The sequence below is a fragment of the Photinus pyralis genome, unplaced genomic scaffold, assembly GCF_008802855.1.
Source record: "Photinus pyralis isolate 1611_PpyrPB1 unplaced genomic scaffold, Ppyr1.3 Ppyr1.4_LG10, whole genome shotgun sequence".
NCBI classification, from domain to species: Eukaryota; Metazoa; Arthropoda; class Insecta; order Coleoptera; family Lampyridae; genus Photinus; species Photinus pyralis.
In genome coordinates, this window is record NW_022170250.1 from 16,012,714 (window position 1) to 16,033,490 (window position 20,777).

At 39.2% G+C, this 20,777-nt stretch overlaps 1 protein-coding gene and 1 long non-coding RNA gene across 4 annotated transcripts; both read right to left on the bottom strand.

The window, feature by feature from the left end:
• Positions 1–2,875: 2,875 nt before the first annotated feature.
• Positions 2,876–20,708, bottom strand: LOC116162524 (D-arabinitol dehydrogenase 1-like). Of its 3 annotated transcripts, none has more exons than XM_031476159.1 (7): positions 20,571–20,708; positions 9,232–9,479; positions 9,057–9,181; positions 3,776–3,942; positions 3,523–3,720; positions 3,230–3,416; positions 2,876–3,176 (listed from the first exon to the last, which is right to left on the bottom strand). In XM_031476159.1, exons 2-7 carry the CDS (start codon positions 9,370–9,372, stop codon positions 2,957–2,959), a joined length of 1,038 nt encoding a protein of 345 aa, XP_031332019.1. In that variant the 5' UTR covers positions 9,373–9,479; positions 20,571–20,708; the 3' UTR covers positions 2,876–2,956. The 3 variants fall into 3 exon arrangements, with proteins under 3 accessions (XP_031332019.1, XP_031332018.1, XP_031332017.1); XM_031476158.1 differs by lacking the exon at positions 20,571–20,708 and adding an exon at positions 14,440–14,677; XM_031476157.1 differs by lacking the exon at positions 20,571–20,708 and adding an exon at positions 9,982–10,130.
• Positions 4,502–9,050, bottom strand: LOC116162525. The gene is made up of 2 exons (XR_004143554.1): positions 5,824–9,050; positions 4,502–5,040 (listed from the first exon to the last, which is right to left on the bottom strand). It is a non-coding gene; the product is annotated as an uncharacterized LOC116162525 (long non-coding RNA).
• Positions 20,709–20,777: the final 69 nt, after the last annotated feature.

Consider the following 20,777-nt stretch of genomic DNA (forward strand, 5'->3'; position numbering starts at 1 on the left):
ATCGGGTACATTGCAACTACCACGTTGGGTTATGTGAACTACTTCTACATTGCAATGTAACTACGATTGTACACTTGAACTACTTTTAGGAAACTTGTTTCAGGAGTGCATAACATATCCGATGATGCTTTACACTGATAAACAAACCGATACAACGGGGTATACAGATTTTGGTTAGGTTGCAAGATTCTAAGACCTTCCGTGCGAGAGTTATCGTGTACATGTCGACGGACGGACGGAGAAACAATGTCAAGAAGGACCTCTTAACAAACAGAAAACATTATGGTCAAACACGTGTACCCTGATACCTCCTTGCACTTTCGCAATCCTGATTAAGTGAATTTTAAGAAAAGATAAGTCGGTAGGACGTTTTTTAACCTCTTTATATTCCTGCGATCCTGATACATAGAAGTAGCATAATCCAATAATTTGTTTACGATTTCTGGAAGGAACCTTCGCACCAGGAAATCATAATTCGACAACTTTTTGTTGTGATCTTGATACAAGAATTTTTGAACAACTTGACCCACCTTATATCTAAATATGTTCTCCTGATACACATTCATTTCAGTATCACATAAAGTCAAGGAGAATAAAGCGGAAAAATTATAGTTAGACACGTAGGCTGTTATGCTCTTGTGATACCTCTTTGCACTTCTATGCTCCTGATTAATAATTTTCAGACAAATAGTCGGAAAATTTGGTGTCGGTGGAAGGTTTTTACACTGCTAAGGGAACGTAATACTGTAGGAAGTGTATCACTGACTTTTCTTACGCTTCTGTAATCCTGAAACAAAAAAGGATCACGGGTATGTAGACCGCATATCAGAGCGACACCGAACAATTTCCGTCAGGGAAACATAAGATGATTTTTGCATGCCGCATAATTTTTAGAAGAAGAATTTGTATCGGGGGAACATAATACGCTTGCGCTGCAGTGCAGTGACCTTGTTCCTTTGTGATGCTGTGACCTAAGTTTGGACATCAACGTTTGAATCAGGAGCGCATAACACGGTGTAAGGTGTCTAACAATCATTTTTTCTCTGTACCTCCCGTTTCTGTTATCCAACCATTTTTAGAATGATTTCTGTCAGAAGAACTACGTAATAGATGGTATCATCACTCACTTGCTTCAGTTATTTTTTGAAAAAAGTTTGAGAAATCTAAAAAAATTGTGAATGTTTGTATCAAGAGAACATAACACGAGGTAAGGTGTGGAAAGTCATTTTTAGCCTTTATAACTTTTCGTTTCTGTGATCTAACAGATCCAATTTGCTTTGAATTGCTACAACTTTGATAAAATAATTTTTGAAAGGAACGTTAGGCGACCGTTTTTACTCTTACACCTCTTTGGAGTTTCTGTGACCCTGATGCAACGCGAAAAGCTTTTGTCGGAGAACTTAATACGGAGCGTAATCCAGTAGCAGGTCGATTACCAATAAAGTCGTTTCTTCTTTTTGCGTTTCTATGACACTGAAGTGTTCAAGAAAAAATTGTTATCGGGAGAACATAATTAGGTAAAAGGTGTTTGAAGATATTTTTGTCTATTACACCTTTGCTGCTATTGAAACACAAAATCTTCAAGAATTAGTATCAGGGGAACATAACCCGGCGGATGCTGTTTCTCACTGCTCGTGTTACTGTGACCTTTCTACCTAAATATCTCTTCCTGGTACACAATTCACTTCAAAACACTTATGTATCAGTATCACAAGAATAAAGGAAAAAATTATAGTCAATAGCCTAGTGATACCTCCTGCTCCTTGCGCTTCTATCACCCTGATTAATAATTATTAGGAAAACATAAGAGGACAGAATAGCTCCTTGTTGTTTGTACGAATCTGAAACAATAATTTTTACACTAAGAACGTGTATTAGGGGAACATAATACGGTTGTAACAATAAATTTTCTTTTACGCCTCTGTGATCCTGTTACAAGGAACAATTAGGATCAGGAAAGCATAGGACGTTCGGACAATCATTTTTTTCGTTGAACAAATATGGCCCCAGAATTGGTATCAGGAGAACTTGTAACGAGATTTTCTACCTATTTTTGCGTTGCTATGACTTAACTAAAATAATCTCTGGAAGGAATATTTGTATCAGGAGGGCAGAATATACGGTGGAAGGTGTGAGAATTTCTCGTGTACATCTCTTCGTGTTTCTGTAATTCTGATGCAATAATCGTTGCAAGAAAAATTTGTGCCAGGAAAACATAAGACATGGTGTTTGATCACAGATTGCTGTGGCATTTTGAGTTTCTGCGCCTCTGATTATTGTTGGACGGGAAACCTCTGTCGGAGAACGTAATATGGCGGAAGGTGTTTAACAAAATTTTTTTCATTATACCTGTTTGCTTTTCTGTGATCCTGATGCAGAATAATTTGCTTCGCCAAAATCCATCTTGCGTTGCTGTGAACGTGATAAAATAATTTTTGAATTGGATCGGGAGAAAATATACAGGGCGCGTCAAAAGCTAGATTTGAATACCAATGGAGCAGTATTTTTAAAAGGCATTTTCGAATTCTCTGTCAAATGCTACGCGTAATAAAAATAATTCAGAAATGGATTTAAAAAAACTGATTTAAAAAATCAACTACAACAAATGAATATTCATTGGTGTATTTTGTCCAGCTTTAAAAAAATCTTTGGTATTTTAAAGAAATATGACAACATGTAATACGCGTCACAACTACTGGCATCACTGTAATAGGAAAAGGGATGAGTTTCCTTTTAGAGTTAGGAAAAGACAAATTGAAAATTTTCAAAAATATTTACTTAATATAGGCACAATGGACAAAATATAATTTTGTCAAAAATTTAGCGACTAAAATCTATGTACAAATTGAACTAACGACTACCGAACACAAATAAAGTGTTTAAAAATATTTGATTAACGCTACAAATACTTTTGAAGGAAAACAATTTCTACTGAACTTAAAACGATTTAAATGGATCACAGTTTGAATACCGCTTTCGCAATGGCCCCCTTTTTCAATTCCTCTATCGCCTGCTTGTACTCTTTCAGCTGGAACGTCTTCACGCCCAAATTCTCGAACTTGAGATACCTGTCGCTTAGCGACTCGAGGAAACCGAGCGATTTCGGAAAACTGAACGGATTCACGTTGACGCCGACTATTCGGATTTCCTTCTTGTAGATTTCGAAGGGAGAAATACTGCGGAAAAGCGCGTTAGCGGAGTTTCCGGCGACGCGTGCGCGGTGACCTACCTGATTTTCGCGTGGGGCGGGGCTACGCCGAAAATGCACAGGGTTCCGCCGGCGTTTAGCAAGGAGAAGGCGTGCTCGATGGCCGGCGCCGAGCCGGTGCAGTCGATGACGACGTCGAACAGGTAGTCGGCGTCCTTCTCGTGGCGCTGTTTCAGCTCGTCGGGTGTTATGCACTGAAAACCTGTACCTGTAAGGGACAAATCTGTTAGATGAATTTCAAGCGGCAGCACCAGAAGTGGAAAGTAATGAATTAAACGAAAAAATGAAGAAAGTATGAAAAGGAAGAAACTCACCCAGCTTCTGCAATAACTCGCGTCTCAACCCATTCGGCTCGGAAACCGTAACCCTCCTGTGCCCTTGCAAATGTAGTAAAGCTACCCATAAATTACCGATGATACCCGCACCGGTCACTAAAACTTTATCACCCATGGTAATCGGCGAGATCAAGTCCCATCCGTGTGAAAGGCACGAGATTGGTTCGGTTAAGGCGGCTGAAATGAGACATGTACTATCGTGCGTCTCTCTCTCTCGCCGGTCGCAAATTACCGTGCTCCAACGTAATGTGTTCGGTTAGCTTGTGGACCTGTTTCTCGGGAACGAGGACGTACTCGGCCCAGCCGCCGTCCTTGTAGATGCCGATTGTGTTGTTGATTCCGCCGCTTTTGCAGTAATGTGGATCGCCTGAGTGGCAAAAATGGCAAATTCCGCAACCACTAGAAATTGGGATTATTAAAATTAGCTGTTGCGCTATGAACGAGAAGAAAGGGGGGCCCCAGTTTTAAAAAAAAACCTGAAAATTTGGTCAGCCCCCCTTCAACACTTTTTTTAGTAACTCAAATTTGATCACGTGCCCAAAATTGCCACTTTCCACCCTGTATTGCAATTTTTAAATAAATTGTTCAAGTGGGAGCCGTCTTATTCCGCAATTAAGATGATCACAAAAATTGAAATTCAAAAAATACGTTTCTGAGTGATCTATAGCAGTTTTTAAAAAAAAAGTGAAAATTTGGTCAGCCCCCCCTCAACACTTTTTTAGTAACTCAAATTTGCCACTTTCCACCCTGTATTGCAATTTTAAAGAAATTGTTCAAGTGGGAGCCGTCTTATTCCGCAATTAAGATGATCACAAAAATTGAAATTCAAGAAAGACGCTTCTGAGTCTGCTCTTTAGCAGTTTTTTTTTTAAAAAAAAGTGAAAATTCGGTCAGCCCCCTCTCAACACTTTTTTTAGTAACTCAAATTTGATCACGTGCCCAAAATTGCCACAAATTGTTCGAGTGGGAGTCGTTTTATTCCGCAATTAAGATGATCACAAACATTAAAATTCAAAAAAGACGTTTCTGAGTCTGCTTAAGAGCAGCTTTTTTAAAAAAAACGTGAAAAATTGGTCAGCCCCCCCCCCCTCCACCCTCAACACTTTTTAGTAACCCAAATTTGACCACGTGCCCAAACTTGACACTTTCTACCGCTGTATTGCAATTTTTAAAGAAATTGTTCAAGTGGGAGCCGTCTTATTCCGCAATTAAGATGATCACAAAAATTGAAATTCAAAAAATACGTTTCTGAGTGATCTATAGCAGTTTTAAAAAAAAAAAGTGAAAATTTGGTCAGCCCCCCCTCAACACTTTTTTAGTAACTCAAATTTGCCACTTTCCACCCTGTATTGCAATTTTAAAGAAATTGTTCAAGTGGGAGCCGTCTTATTCCGCAATTAAGATGATCACAAAAATTGAAATTCAAGAAAGACGCTTCTGAGTCTGCTCTTTAGCAGTTTTTTTTTTAAAAAAAAGTGAAAATTCGGTCAGCCCCCTCTCAACACTTTTTTTAGTAACTCAAATTTGATCACGTGCCCAAAATTGCCACAAATTGTTCGAGTGGGAGTCGTTTTATTCCGCAATTAAGATGATCACAAACATTAAAATTCAAAAAAGACGTTTCTGAGTCTGCTTAAGAGCAGCTTTTTTAAAAAAAACGTGAAAAATTGGTCAGCCCCCCCCCCCTCCACCCTCAACACTTTTTAGTAACCCAAATTTGACCACGTGCCCAAACTTGACACTTTCTACCGCTGTATTGCAATTTTTAAAGAAATTGTTCAAGTGGGAGCCGTCTTATTCCGCAATTAAGATGATCACAAAAATTGAAATTCAAAAAATACGTTTCTGAGTGATCTATAGCAGTTTTTAAAAAAAAAGTGAAAATTTGGTCAGCCCCCCCTCAACACTTTTTTAGTAACTCAAATTTGCCACTTTCCACCCTGTATTGCAATTTTAAAGAAATTGTTCAAGTGGGAGCCGTCTTATTCCGCAATTAAGATGATCACAAAAATTGAAATTCAAAAAATACGTTTCTGAGTGCTCTATAGCAGTTTTTTAAAAAAAAAAAAGTGAAAATTTGGTCAGCCCCCCCTCAACACTTTTTTAGTAACTCAAATTTGCCACTTTCCACACTGTATTGCAATTTTAAAGAAATTGTTCAAGTGGGAGCCGTCTTATTCCGCAATCATATGATCACATACATTGAAATTCAAAAAAGAAGTTTCCGGGTCTGCTTTAGAGCAGTTTTTAAAAAAAACGTGAAAATTTAGTCAGCCTTACCTCAACACTTTTTTTAGTAACTCAAATTTGATCACGTGCCCAAAATTGCCACAAATTGTTCGAGTGGGAGTCGTTTTATTCCGCAATTAAGATGATCACAAACATTAAAATTCAAAAAAGACGTTTCTGAGTCTGCTTAAGAGCAGCTTTTTTAAAAAAAAACGTGAAAAATTGGTCAGCCCCCCCCCCCCCAACACTTTTTTTAGTAACCCAAATTTGACCACGTGCCCAAACTTGACACTTTCTACCGTTGTATTGCAATTTTTAAAGAAATTGTTCAAGTGGGAGCCGTCTTATTCCGCAATTAAGATGATCACAAAAATTGAAATTCAAAAAAGACGTTTCTGAGTCTGCTTTAGAGAAGTTTTTTTCAAAAAAAAACGTGAAAATTTGGTCAGTCCCCCCTCAACACTTTTTTAGTAACTCAAATTTGATCACGTGCCCAAACCTGACACTTTCTACCGCTGTATTGCAATTTTTAAAGAAATTATTCGAGTGGGAGTCGTTTTATTCCGCAATTAAGATGATCACAAACATTAAAATTCAAAAAAGACGTTTCTGAGTCTGCTTAAGAGCAGCTTTTTTAAAAAAAAACGTGAAGAATTGGTCATCCCCCCCATCAACACTTTTTTTAGTAACTCAAATTTGACCACGTGCCCAAAATTGCCACTTTCCACCCTGTATTGCAATTTTTGAAGAAATTGTTCAAGTGAGAGTCGTCTTATTCCGAAATTAAGCTGATCACATAAATTGAAATTAAAAAAAGACGTTTCTGAGTCAGCTTTAGAGCGGTTTTTTTTTTAAAAAAAACGTGAAAATTTGGTCACCAGTTTTTATAGTTACTCAAATTTAATCACGTGCCCAAAATTGCCACTTTCTACCACTGTATTGCAATTTTTAAAGAAATTGTTCCGAAATTGTTCCGAAATTATTCCGAAATTAAGCTGATCACATAAATTGAAATTCAAAAAAGGCTTTTCTGAGTTTGCTTTAGAGGACGCTCAACACTTCTTTTTTCAAAAAAACATGAAAATTTGGTTTGATTGCAATTTTACAAGAAATCGTTCAAGTTGGGGTCGTTGTGTGTGTTAAGAAATTAAGATGCACATGAAATGAAATTTCAAAAAGACGCATTGAGGCGGCGTTGGAAAACAACTTTTTTTTTTAAAAAAAAAACACAAATTTGGTCACGAGCTCAATATTGGATTAAAAAAGGTGCAGTTTTCTACCATCAGATCTAGTGTCACGCGCGTTGCCTACAACAGACTTGGTTCTTTGGTCTTTTTAACTTGCATTTTTTTTTAAAATAGTTGATTTATTAAGAAATTAATCGGATTTTGAGACTACTTCAGAAGACTACTTAAAAAGCACTTTTTTGATAACTCAAATTTGATCACTTGCCCTATTTTCTTTCAAGAAAGATGCAATTTTATAGCCTACCTACAAACAAGACTCGATCTTTTAGATTTGCAATTTTTTTTACATCGTTGAAGTACTCGTTTCCGTATTAAGAAGAGAGACTGATTACATTCATCGCAATTCAAAAAAGACGTTTCTGATGCTGCTTTAGAAAACATTCCATTTTTTTTAATTAAAAAAAAACATTGAACTTTGGACAGCATCACCTGGACACTTCGTAATAATTTAAAATTGATCTTAATAATGCAATTTTCTGCCACCAGGTGTAGCGTGTCGTGTGTTGAACAGGCACGGTTCAACTTTTTTATCAAAAAATCATGAAAATTTGTTCAACACTTTATTTAACGACCCAAATTTGATCACGTGCTGCAACCCCACCCAGGCTGAAACCCCGCCCACTAAATAAAGACCAAAAATAATAAATAATAATAATACATTGGAGTCATATTAAGAAATCAAGCCGACGAGATTAATCGAAATAAAACAAAAGACGTATCTGAGCTTGCTTTAATTTTTAACTTTTTTTTAAACCGGTTCACGTGTTCAATACTGAATCAAAAAATCGAAAATTAAGTTGATCGCTTCGAAATTCAAAGAAAGACTGCTTCAGAAGAAATTCACCTTTTTTTTAAAAAACATGGAAAACTTGGTACTACCTCAACACTTTTTTGACAACTCAAATTTGATCAATAACCAATATTTGATAGAAAGATTTCATTTTCTAGCACTAGGTGTAGTGTGTCATGTGTGTTGCCTACAAACAGACTAAATCTTAAGAGTTGCAATTTTCCGTATTAATAAATGCAACATTTTTAATTAAAAAACATGAAAATTGGCCTACTTAAAGATAAAGAACAAAAATAGAAAATAATAAAATTGGAAAAAAGTACAATTTTCTACAACCAGCTGTAGTGTGTAATGCGTGTTGCCTACCAACAGCTCCAACCTCTATAATTAATTATTGTAATTGTTTTAAGTTAGAATCGTTGCATTAAACATTAAACGTTCCCACGTTGACATTCAAAAAAGCATTTCTGGGGCTGCTTTAGAAAACATTCAATTTTTTCCCAAAAAACCATGAAAATTTGGTCAGCGCTGTCTTGACACTTTTTTAATACCCTAAAATTAAGCAATTAATTGAAATTCAAAAAAGATGTGTCCGTGACAACACTTTTCTTTCAAGCAATTAAAATTTCGCCACCACCACCTTATTTTAGTAACTCAAATTTGATCACGGGCTCAATATTAGATCAAAAAAGGGGCAATTTTCTACAACTGGGTAGGTACCAACATGTTTGCGTTTTTCTGGAAAAAACCTAAAAATTGAAATCATGGTAAAAATTAATGACTGTCAAAGAACAGCACATTGCAAATAAGAGAATACAATTTTATGTATACAGGGTGGCCGCCTTTTTGCGTAGCTCGCGTGGAAATCTTGATGGGTTAAATTGGAATCGTAAAATGAATTTTCTTTATTAAACCCTATCTATGGGTCCCATTATGTTTTAACTAAAACAATATATACTTATTTATTTAATTAAGAGAGTGCCTTGTAAACAAAAGATGATAATTGTTGTCAAATGCTATTTAATTAGTCGCTTATTTTTCGCGTTTTAATTAGTACTACATTAAACAATTCACAGCCGTTTTTTGTTTCCAAAGCACTCTTGAATATTAAACATTTTAATTAAGCCGCAATAAACAATTATGGTTGTTTTAACTCAAAAATTTTTTTTGGGAAAATCCAAGTGACGACCGTACTTGGTGTAAAAAACAAAGAAATTCGCGCTATGTGTGCTGCCTACCGTACTTACTTATTAGGATCAACTGCCACATTGTCGCCTTTGGCAAACTGAAAAACTTCCGCGCCTACATCAACCACGACGCCGGAAAATTCGTGGCCCAACGTAAATCCGTTGGGGTTACACGGAAAGTGGCCCTGAAAGCGACCAAGTCAGGCGAAAAACGCACCCCCAACGTTCAACTTACCTCGATGATGTGCAAATCCGTACCGCAGATGCCCGAATAGGCGACCTTAACCAAGATCTGGGTGGGCTCCTTTATTTGCGGTACGGGCTTGTTGACCAATTCCAATTTCTTCTCCCCCAAACTGAACTGTATGGCTTCCATTATTTAGGCCGAGCGGAATTTACCTGCGATAATCACTGGACCCCGGTGCCAACAACCGAGACACTTAAAGAATGACTGTACAAATCGTCGTCCTCTTCAGTGGAGTGCTAGAACAAACAAAAAAATGTCACAACCGAACTGATAGCAAGACCGATGGAAATTTTCCAAAGCCTTATAATGGACATTAAATTGGTGCAGTCCTTGGAGGAAGAAGAAAATTTACAATCACCATAAATGGTAAAAAAAAACCTGTTCTACTTGTGCGGCGCGCAATTGAAGCCCCACATTTTGGGTCAGTGAGGAACGCATAGGCGAAAAGAAGGGGCCGTTATCCTTACCCTTGAGGCGCACCCTGCGCGATTGCCACAAATTTAACCTTGGCATGTGTTCTAATTGCTGGCGTTTTATGAATTCGCGATAGTCGACAATTAAATTTGGTCGTTAACATACATCCGGTTACGTAACGCACAGAATTTCGCCCCCTGCGAGAGGAACGCGCGCGCGAGCGCCATTTTGGATCAATTTTAATCGGGATCGATAGCGATTTCCTTCCGTTTCGCCACATTGATAATGAATTTTAGATCGAATAAAGTGAGTGCATGCGCTTACCTGGACTAGAGATCGTGGAACACGTAGCAAACTGGCGTCGGTCTCAGAGAAATTTTTTATTTATACGCCGCGAAAAGTGGGGGGACACACCTTCGGAATGGACGAATCGGAGTGGCGCGACGGGTAAAAAAAACCACAAAACAATCGAGAACTCAAATCCAAGAATGCTGACGTCACAGGTCTGCAGCTGCCAGTTTACGTCACGCGGCAATAATTAAGGGGACACACCCTCGCGCCGCCACCAGTCGAATTCCTTTTAGCGCGTTGACGTAATTACGGTCGCTCTCGTGATTTGAAGATCCCGTGGGCGCCCCGCAATGACGCGTGGCGGCGTCCTGTTGAAATCGCGCCGATTGGCAATTTAGTTCAAAGCGATTAATGTAAAAGGTATGGGTCGGTGACCTACAAATACAGCGAACGTCGCGGAAATGTTGGGCAATCGCCCCCGGCCCCCCCAAAAAATAATAGTGGCGACCTTTGAAACTGGGTACACCGCGGTGACGTTGCAGGGGTGTGTGCGTGAAAGGTGTGAAAACGTCACCTCGCCGTCCGCCCAGTATTAAGTTTTTGTTCGTGTCGCCGCGGGAGTTGGGTTTCTCTCTAAATTTACTTCTCATCCACGTGCAGTTTTTTTTTAGTCAAAATTTACTTCGATAAAATCGAAAACGCATCGAATGCAACTGACGCAATAATTGCATCATGCAACATTGGCAACACCGCTCGCGTCCAATTAAAACCCTGGATTTGTGGGCTATTAAGAAATTGTTACGTAAAGTCGCATTTTTTTGTATATTCAACATGAATTTGCAATTTTTAGACAACTGCTGATCTCAACTGCTTATTTTGCCAGTTGTTCGTCATTTCGTGACCGAAACGCGATTTTGTAAAGTCACGCATATTAGAATATGTCGCGAAACAGAATGAAATCTTCCCTACGCGTTTTTCTTAAATCTTTACCCACGCGAAAGTTCATTGGGCACTTTTAGAACTCATTGGAGGTCGTTTGGAACTCTAATGAGAACTGAGAAGTCCATGCGCCTTTTCCCTTACAAAACGAAGACCTCCCCACGTCTTTTTCTTGAAGCTTTCTCCACGCAAAAGTTCATTGAGCACTTTTAGAACTCATTGGAGGTCGCATGGAATTCTAATTAGAACTGAGAAGTTCATGCGCTTTTTCCCTTACAGAACGAAGACCTCCCTACGTCTTTTTCTTGAAGCTTTCTCCACGGAAAAGTTCATTGGGCACTTTTAGAACTCATTGGAGGTCGCATGGAATTCTAATTAGAACTGAGAAGTTCATGCGCTTTTTCCCTTACTAAACGAAGACCTCCCCACGTCTTTTTCTTGAAGCTTTCTCCACGGAAAAGTTCATTGGGCACTTTTATAACTCATTGGAGGTCGCATGTAAGTCTAATTAGAACTGAGAAGTTCATGCGCCTTTTCCCTTACAGAACGAAGTCCTCCCTACGTCTTTTCCTTGAAACTGTCTCCACGCAAAAGTTCATTGGGCACTTTTAGAACTCATTAAGTGGCATGGAACCCTGATGAGAACTGAGAAGTTCATGCGCTTTTTCCCTTACAGAACGAAGACCGCCCTGCGTCTTTTTCTTGAAACTTTCTCCACGCAAAAGTGCATTGGGCACTTTTAGAACTCATTGGAGGTCGAATGGAACTCTAATGAGAACTGAGAAGTTCATGCGCTTTTTCCCTTACAGAACGAAGACCTCTCTACGTCTTTTTCTTGAAGCTTTCTCCGCGCTAAAGTTCATTGGGCACTTTCAGAACTCATTGGAGGTCGCATGGAACTCTAATGAGAACTGAGAAGTTCATGCGCTTTTTCCCTTACTGAACGAAGACCTCCCTACGTCTTTTTCTTGAAGATTTCTCCACGCAAAAGTTCATTGGGCACTTTTAGAACTCATTGGAGGTCGCATGGAAATCTAATGAGAACTGAGAAGTTCATGCACTTTTTCCCTTACAGAACGAAGACCTCCCTACGTCTTTTTCTTGAAGCTTTCTCCACGGAAAAGTTCATTGGGCACTTTTAGAACTCATTGGAGGTCGCATGGAATTCGAATGAGAGCTGAGAAGTTCATTCGCTTTTTCCCTTACAGAACGAAGACCTCCCTACGTCTTTTTCTTGAAGCTTTTTCCACGGAAAAGTTCATTGGGCACTTTTAGAACTCATTGGAGGTCGCATGGAACTCTAATGAAAACTGAGAAGTTCATGCACTTTTTCCCTTACAGAACGAAGACCCCCCTACGTCTTTTTCTTGAAGCTTTCTCCACGCAAAAGTTCATTGGGCACTTTTAGAACTCATTGAAGGTCGCATGGAACTCTAATGAGAACGGAGAAGTTCATGCGCTCTTTCCCTTACAGAACGAAGAGCCCCCTACGCCTTTTTCTTGAAGCTTTCTCCACGCAAAAGTTCATTGGGCACTTTTAGAACTGATTGGAGATCGCATGGAACTATAATTAGAACTGAGAAGTTCATGCGCTTTTTCCCTTACAGAACGAAGACCTCCCTACGTCTTTTTCTTGAAGCTTTCTCCGCGCTAAAGTGCATTGGGCACTTTTAGAACTCATTGGAGGTCGCATGGAACTCTAATGAGAACTGAGAAGCTCATGCGCTTTTTTCGTTACAGAACGAAGACCTCCCTACGTCTTTTTCTTGAAGCTTCTCCACGCAAAAGTTCATTGGGCACCTTTAGCACTCATTGGAGCTCGCAAGGAGCTCTAATGAGACCTGAGAAGTTCTAGCGCTTTTTCCCTTACAGAACAAAGACCTCCCTAGGCCTTTTTCTTGGAGCGTTCTCCACGCAAAAGTTCATTGGGCACTTTTAGGACTCTTTGGAGGTCGCATGGAACTCTAATTAGAACTGAGAAATTCATGCACTTTTCCCCCTACAGAACGAAGACCTCCCTACGTCTCTTTCTTGAAGCTTTCTCCACGCTAAAGTTCATTGGGCACTTTTAGAACTCATTGGAGGTCGCATGGAACTCTAATTAGAACTGAGAAATTCATGCACTTTTCCCCCTACAGAACGAAGACCTCCCTACGTCTCTTTCTTGAAGCTTTCTCCACGCTAAAGTTCATTGGGCACTTTTAGAACTCATTGGAGGTCGCATGGAACTCTAATTAGAACTGAGAAATTCATGCACTTTTCCCCCTACAGAACGAAGACCTCCCTACGTCTCTTTCTTGAAGCTTTCTCCACGCTAAAGTTCATTGGGCACTTTTAGAACTCATTGGAGGTCGCATGGAACTCTAATTAGAACTGAGAAATTCATGCACTTTTCCCCCTACAGAACGAAGACCTCCCTACGTCTCTTTCTTGAAGCTTTCTCCACGCAAAAGTTCATTTGGCACTTTTAGAACTCATTGGAGGTCGCATGGAACTCTAATCAGAACTGAGAAGTTCATGCGCTTTTTCCCTTACAGAACGAAGATCTCCCTAGGTCTTTTTCTTGAAGCTTTCTCCATGGAAAAGTTCATTGGGCACTTTTAGAACTCATGGGGGTCGCATGGGACTCTGATGAGAACTGAGAAGTTCATGCGCTTTTTCCCTTAAAGAACGAAGACCTCCTTACGTCTTTTTCTTTAAGCTTTCTCCACGGAAAAGTTCATTGGGCACTTTAGAACTCATTGGAGGTCGCATGGAACTCTAATGAGAACTGAGAAGTTCGTGCGCTTTTTCCCTTACAGAACGAAGACCTCCCTACGTCTCTTTCTTGAAGCTTTCTCCACGCAAAAGTTCATTGGGTACTTTTAGAACTTATTGGAGGTCGCATGGAACCCTAATGAGAACTTAGAAGTTCATGCGTTTTTTCCCTTACAAAACGAAGACCTCTCCACGTCTTTTTCTTGAAGCTTTCTCCACGGAAAAGTTCATTGGGCACTTTTAGAACTCATTGGAGGTCGCATGGAACTCGAATGAGAACTGACCTTTGGATGGATAAAACGTCCAGAAAAAGATGTAGGGAGGTTTTCGTTCTGTACAGAAAAAAATGTTGGGAGAAGTTACCCACAAAGGGAAAATGCAATATTTCAGAGAATTTCTCTAACGGCAGTGTTCCCGATGGATTTTGGCGAGTTCTAAAATGTATAATTATACATTAACACTTCAGAAATGCAAGGAGATCTCTGGCCGCAAAGTTTTTGCATCTTTTTCTTGTGGGGGTGCTCGTTTATTGCGACGACCCGTACGTACGCAATAAAACTTAATTGCCAGGAAGCCCCCCGAGTGTATTACATAAGGCAATCTAAATTTGCAATTACAGCAGCACTGCTTCAAAAGGGCTTCCAGGGCAAGTTAATTGAAATTTATTCGGATGATGCGTTTCGCTCAACATGGCCTCCGCTACACCGGCGCCCTCTGGGGGGTCGCTTCGTTCCGCGCAACGTACCAATCAATAACTAAGCTAATAAATAAATATTTACGTTTAGGTGCGCTTACCTGGGGGTCGTCGCCGCACGGGTCTATTTCACAATCGGCCTTCTTTTAGATTTCACCGCGACGAGGTCACTGACTGCGAAACCTACCCGCCCCACAAATTTTTTTGGTGACCAGCTCGGGGGCGACTTCGTCTAATACTGTCGGCCGTGAGGGATGAACGAATTTAACAACCCCCACACACGCGCGCGCCTGCAAATTTGACCGTGAGGTGAATGGAAACTTTAAAGACCAATGGCGTCACACTGCAAATACGCTTAATAGCTTCAGGTGCGCCCTTGTCCGATTTACGACTTATCATTGAATTGATAACACAATTGACGTCATCGCATTGTCACCTGATTTTGGACTTCCTTTAAAAAATCGCGGGACGTGATGCGACTTTATGATACCCGGCACCGGGGATTTACCAACCGGGGTCTAATGGTACTTATGCAACTCAGAAATTTACAAATTTGCGGTCAATTTGAAGGTCGCTAATAACAATACATTTTTATTGTTGTTGATTGTATATTTTATGGAAAATAGGTGCAAACAATGATTAGATTTAAGTGCCACCTTGACATTGCCACTTGAAAAACGTTATGTTATATTTTTAAACACACCAGCTCGTTGTATGTGTAAATTGTGCAAATGATCAGTTCTCGACCTCTGGGTAACTTTGGTTCTGTGCTCCTGGTACAAAAAATTTCATTGCCGAAGGTTGCGGTAATCGGACTCTTATATAATCGCGCTTCTTATACAATAATCGTTTCTGAAAAATATCTTGCACTCTGCTCTCCTAGTATAATCAACAGTTCTTCGGAACAATTTGAGAAGACTTTGGTCCTAGTAACTTGCACTTCTAGTTCGTTTTCGGAAAACGTTATGCTATGGTCTAAAATTGAATCAATTTCTGTTCTCCTGCTACAGTTTATTTCATGCAATCAGGAAAATACAATTTTAATAAACGTAGGATCGCGGATGTTTAACTGTTAGCTGATATACTTCTGCTATAGTAAAACAATTTCGGAATATCAAAGGCGCATAGGAATTATTTTCAATTCTGTGCTCCTGATACAAGAAACGATTTTTCGAAAAAATCACTAAAACCACATAATTTTGTTGAACTATAAAAGGTAAATGCAAAAGATCGCCTTACAGTCTCTATTTCACAAAGTGCGATAAGTATCAGGAGCGCAAATTAATGAAAATATACCTCATGCTCTCCGGATACACACACTGACTCAAAATTATTTGATTGTAATTATATAAGAGGCATGGGCGTGTTTTGGGTTTTAGATGAATTAAAAATTGTGATGTTCTCCTGATACCAATAAATTAGAGACATTTCAAGAGCTTCGGAGCTCCCATTGGAGAAAATCTGCTATCCTGATAAGGGAACCCGTTCCAGCCTTTTGCTGAGGACCCATTTGGTTCAAGTAGCAAGAGCGACGTTAGGTCGGAAGGTACACTCCTAGTCACCTGATGCACAATCCCTTATCAGAATTTATTGTATCAGAGTAACAGGCGCAGTTAAATGGATGTACTATTCTCCTGATACATTAAAACGCAAGTGTTATTCTCAAGATCAAGGAACTGCCATTGGAATAGAAGGAGCTACCATCGTCGGAAAGAAACTTCCAGTTGCCATACTCACCAGGGGCGCAAATGGATTGACATATACCGCATACTCTCCTGATACTCTTAACTGCGTCATAATTTATGAGAAGCGCAGGCATGTTGGAAGCTTTGAATGGATTAAAACATCTGCTCGTGTCATGTTCTCCCAATATAACACTTCATCCGGTATCAGGCGCTTCGAAAAGCACCTTAAAAGTTACGATAAGGAGCAGGATCGCAAATGGATTGGATTAGACCGTATAGCCTTATACCTACTCTCCTTATACATAAACTATCGAAACTAATTTAGTGTATCAGGAACACAGGCATGTTTGAACTTTTACCAATTGTGATATTCTCCTGATAACAACACATTAAGAAGTAATATTACAGAAAGAGAGCTGCCAACTGCAAGAAAATTAAATAATTAGGAAGTGTACCCGCTCAATCAGGAACGCATATGGATTGGCGTATAGGTGATCTCTTAATACACAGACTGTATCAAAATTAGTTTGTCGTATATTAGAAGCGCAGCTTTGATTGAAGCTTTTAATGGATAAAAAATCTCCTAATAGTAACACAAAATCAACACGTAACAGGAGCTCAGATGGATCGCAACATTCCTTTTCATGATTTATACTCTCCTGATATACAAACTCTAGTTTTAAATTGATTATATATACACCTGCTCGGCCTGTAGAATCCATAATTTCAAACAGTTCCAAGATTGGGCTACTAGTTCAAAAGTTACAGCCCTTTGAATTTTTTTCCTCTAGTCTATAACTTTTGATTGAGAAGTCTGATCGAGAAAGTACGAATTGTTTTGGATTCTAAGCACCAAAATTAATTGTTTTCCCGAGAAATTTCGGTGCAGTCGATTTTTGGCTAGAAAGGAAGTATACACTGCCTTTTTGGAGGCCCGAAAAAAAAAATTGTCTCAGATCGACCCGGAAAAAAAATTTTCTTATAGAATGCGGCCTGTAGAATCCATAATTTCAAACAGTTCCAAAATTGGGCTACTGGTTCAAAAGTTACAGCCCTTTGAATTTTTTTCCGAAATTGGTTTCTGGTCTATAACTTTTGATTGAGAAGTCTGATCGAAAAAGTACGAATTCTTTGGATTCTACGCACCAAAATTAATAAGAAAAACTGTTTTCCCGAGAAATTTTGGTGCAGTCGATTTTTGGCTAAAAAGGAAGTTTATACACTGCCTTTTTTGGAGGCCCGAAAAAAAAATTGTCTCAGAACGACCCGGAAAAAAAATTTTCTTATAGAATGTAGCCTGTAGAATCCATAATTTCAAACAGTTCCAAGATTGGGCTACTAGTTCAAAAGTTACAGCCCTTTGAATTTTTTTCCGAAATTAGTTTCTAGTCTATAACTTTTGATTGAGAAGTCTGATCGAGAAAGTACGAATTGTTTTGGATTCTAAGCACCAAAATTAATAAGAAAAAGTGTTTTCCCGAGAAATTTTGGTGCAGTCGATTTTTGGCTAAAAAGGAAGGTTATACACTGCCTTTTTTGGAGGCAAGAAAAAAAATTGTCTCAGATCGACCCGGAAAAAAATTTTTCTTATGGAATGTGGCCTGTAGAATCCATAATTTCAAACAATTCCAAGATTGGGCTACTAGTTCAAAAGTTACAGCCCTCTTCAATCGTCTTTCAAGATTTTTTTGAGAACATCTCAAATTGCTCTCAAGATTCTTTCAAAAATCTATTATTCGTCGTTGAAATCATTTAAAATTATCTCAAAATCTACTCGTGAATTTCTCATTGTCGTTCAAGAACCGTCTAAAAATGCCCTTAACCCGCCTTTCAAGATTATGTTAATGAAATACTTCTTTTAACAATCATTCGTCGTTCAACATTAGTAAAAGGGGTTCAACGCCCCCCTCCCCTCTTTATTCGCGAATTAATTCGTGGGGCCAATCAAGATTAATTAAATTGATTTGCGGTTTCGGTCACGTGGTATTTCTCAGGCAGCAGTATGAAAGTCAAATCCTGCTTTAGGAGTTCGTAGTACCGGTCTGGGAGGCTATCTTCCAGTATCCGAAGATCCAGATTTCCCGAAGTCTACCATGAAAGTGGTAGGGGAACTAAGTTTTCAAGTCTTCGTTCGCTGGGGAGTATTTGTTTACCTCCCCCCCCTCCCCCCGGTTATTTTGAGCAGGTGTATATAATCAATTTAAAACTAGAGTTTGTGTATCAGGAGAGTATGAATCATGAAAAGGAATGTTGCGATTTGAGTTCCTGTTATGTGTTGATATTAGGAGATTTTTAGCTATTCAAAGCTTCAATCAAAGCTGCGTATTAGATTATCATGTATACGCCAATCCATATGCACTCCTGATAGAGCGGGTACACTTCCTAATTATTTAATTTTCTTGCAGTTAGCAGCTCCTTACTTTTCGTAGCTCTTTTATTACTCACTTTTTAATGGGTTGTTATCAGGAGAATATCACAATTGGTCAAAGTTCAAACAGGCAATATACAATAAATTAGTTTCGATAGTTTATGTATAAGGAGAGTAGGTTTAATCCAATCCATTTGCGATCGTGCTCCTTATCGTAACTTTTGAGGTGCTTTTCGAAGCGCCTGATACCGGATGAAGTGTTATATTAGGAGAACATGACACGAGCAGATGTTTTAATCCATTCAAAGCTTCCATCATGCCTGCGCTTCTCATAAATGATAAAGCAGTTTGAGTATCAGGAGAGTATGCGGTGTATGCCAATCCATTTGCGCTCCCGATGAGTATGGTAACTTTTGAAGTTTCTTTCCGAGGATGGTAGCTCCTTCTATTCCAACGGCAGCTCCTTGCTCTTGAGAATAACACTTGCGTTTTAATGTATCAGGAGAAAGTACAATTTTTAATCCATTTAACTACGCCTGTTATTCTGATACAATAAATTCTGATGTGCATCAGGTGACTAGGAGTGTACCTTCCGCCCTAACGTCGCCCCTGTCACTTGTACTACAAATTGCCGTGTGTGTAGCAGGAGAGTATTAAGGTATATCCTAATTCTGAACCAAATGTGTCCCCAGTAAAAGGCTGGATCGGGTTCCCTTATCAGGAACAATTTTTAATCCATTTAAAACCCAAAAGACGCCTGTTCCTCTTATTTCCCAAAAAATGTAACAATAGCACTCACGTGATAATATTCGAGACAAGGTCATTGGGAGGGGGGGGATACCTTCCAGTATTGGGCGATTCGATTGCATTACATTTTCCGAAGTCTACCATGAAAGTGCCAGGAGGAGTAGGGAAAAAGTTTTCGGGTCTTCGTACACTGGGGAGTATTCAATCCGGGAGAGGGACATTTGGGTGACGTAATGTAATGTCTGTGATGGTACGCTGATATCAGTGACAAGGAACAAGAAAAGTCGACATTGATCCGCCTTATCTTAGATACAAACCGCGCGAAAAATTAGCTAAGATAAGAACCCATTCTACTTTAGCCAAGATAAGAACTAGTTTTTTAAGTGAACGGATTATTTCGGAAATTGCAAGGTTCATTTGTTTTTCAAATGCGTCTGGAAATCACTTCCCTTCTACTTTCTAATCTCTGTTAGTATTCGGCTGTCTACAGACGCGTTAACATTTACCGTACTAATTTAAATCTGTTTTATTTGCACCCTTAGTATGCAGTCGAGCGAATCAAATTAAAAACCGCGAAATAAATTAATCGATCGAATCAAAAGTTCAAATTTCACGAAATTATTCCCAGAAATAAGTCCCCGAAGACATTATCGGTCACCTGACCGAAACCGCGCATCAATTTAATGAGCTTGATGATCCCTCGAATTAAATTAATCCCGCAAATTAAACCGAAAATCAAATCCAAGATGGCCGAGAAAGTGTCCCTCTACTACTAACGTTTTCTTAATATCATCTCAAATGCTAAAATTGGATCCTGAATTATGTTTAAGATCGTAGTCTTCCAGTACCAAAAAACAATAAGGGGCCTTTTTCTGATCCACGAGCAACCCCTAACCAAAAATTGGAATGTCAAAGTACGAGCACGAGGAACTGACGTATACATTTAAAACGTGCTATTTAATTAAGGCTTAAATCGCTGACATGTTTACCGTAAATGTAAATAGAGACATTAAAAAACAAGCGCTTTGTTTAAATTACCAAGCGACTGGCTTTGATTAAAATTTAATTGACTTCAAGTGTTAGACATTTACGTTTGATTGGCCATCTCCGTTCTATTATTAAGCAATTTGGAAAGGAAGCGTACGAAGAGAAACTTCGCTTAGCGACAAGACCCAAAATTACTCCCCCACCCCAACCCCGCGAAATTAAAAATTACGCTACTATTTGATTACACCTCGTAACCTACGCTAATTCGGCGAACAATGCACGCTTTGACCTTGAACGTTCTGCCAAAAAAAATGAGGCGCAATAATTTTTTATCTAATCGGGATGGTTTACGTCTGGGCGCTTCGGATCTCCAATTCCCACGTTCCCTTACCAGACGATGAATAAGCAATCGCGCGAAATCAAAATTAAATCATTTGGTACTTACTCCTCGACGATTCCGCCCCTGCTCGAATGCACTAAACTAAATAATGTGTTCCACGGGAACTCGGGAACTGAAGACTTTATCTTGGCCGTGAAAACGACTGGAGTGCAATTCGGTCGGTTTCGTCCTCGCACTCTCCGTCATTGTTCTACCGTCTGATTAGAAAGAGAACAACGCGTTGGTGCTGAACACGTCGAAAATGACAGGTTA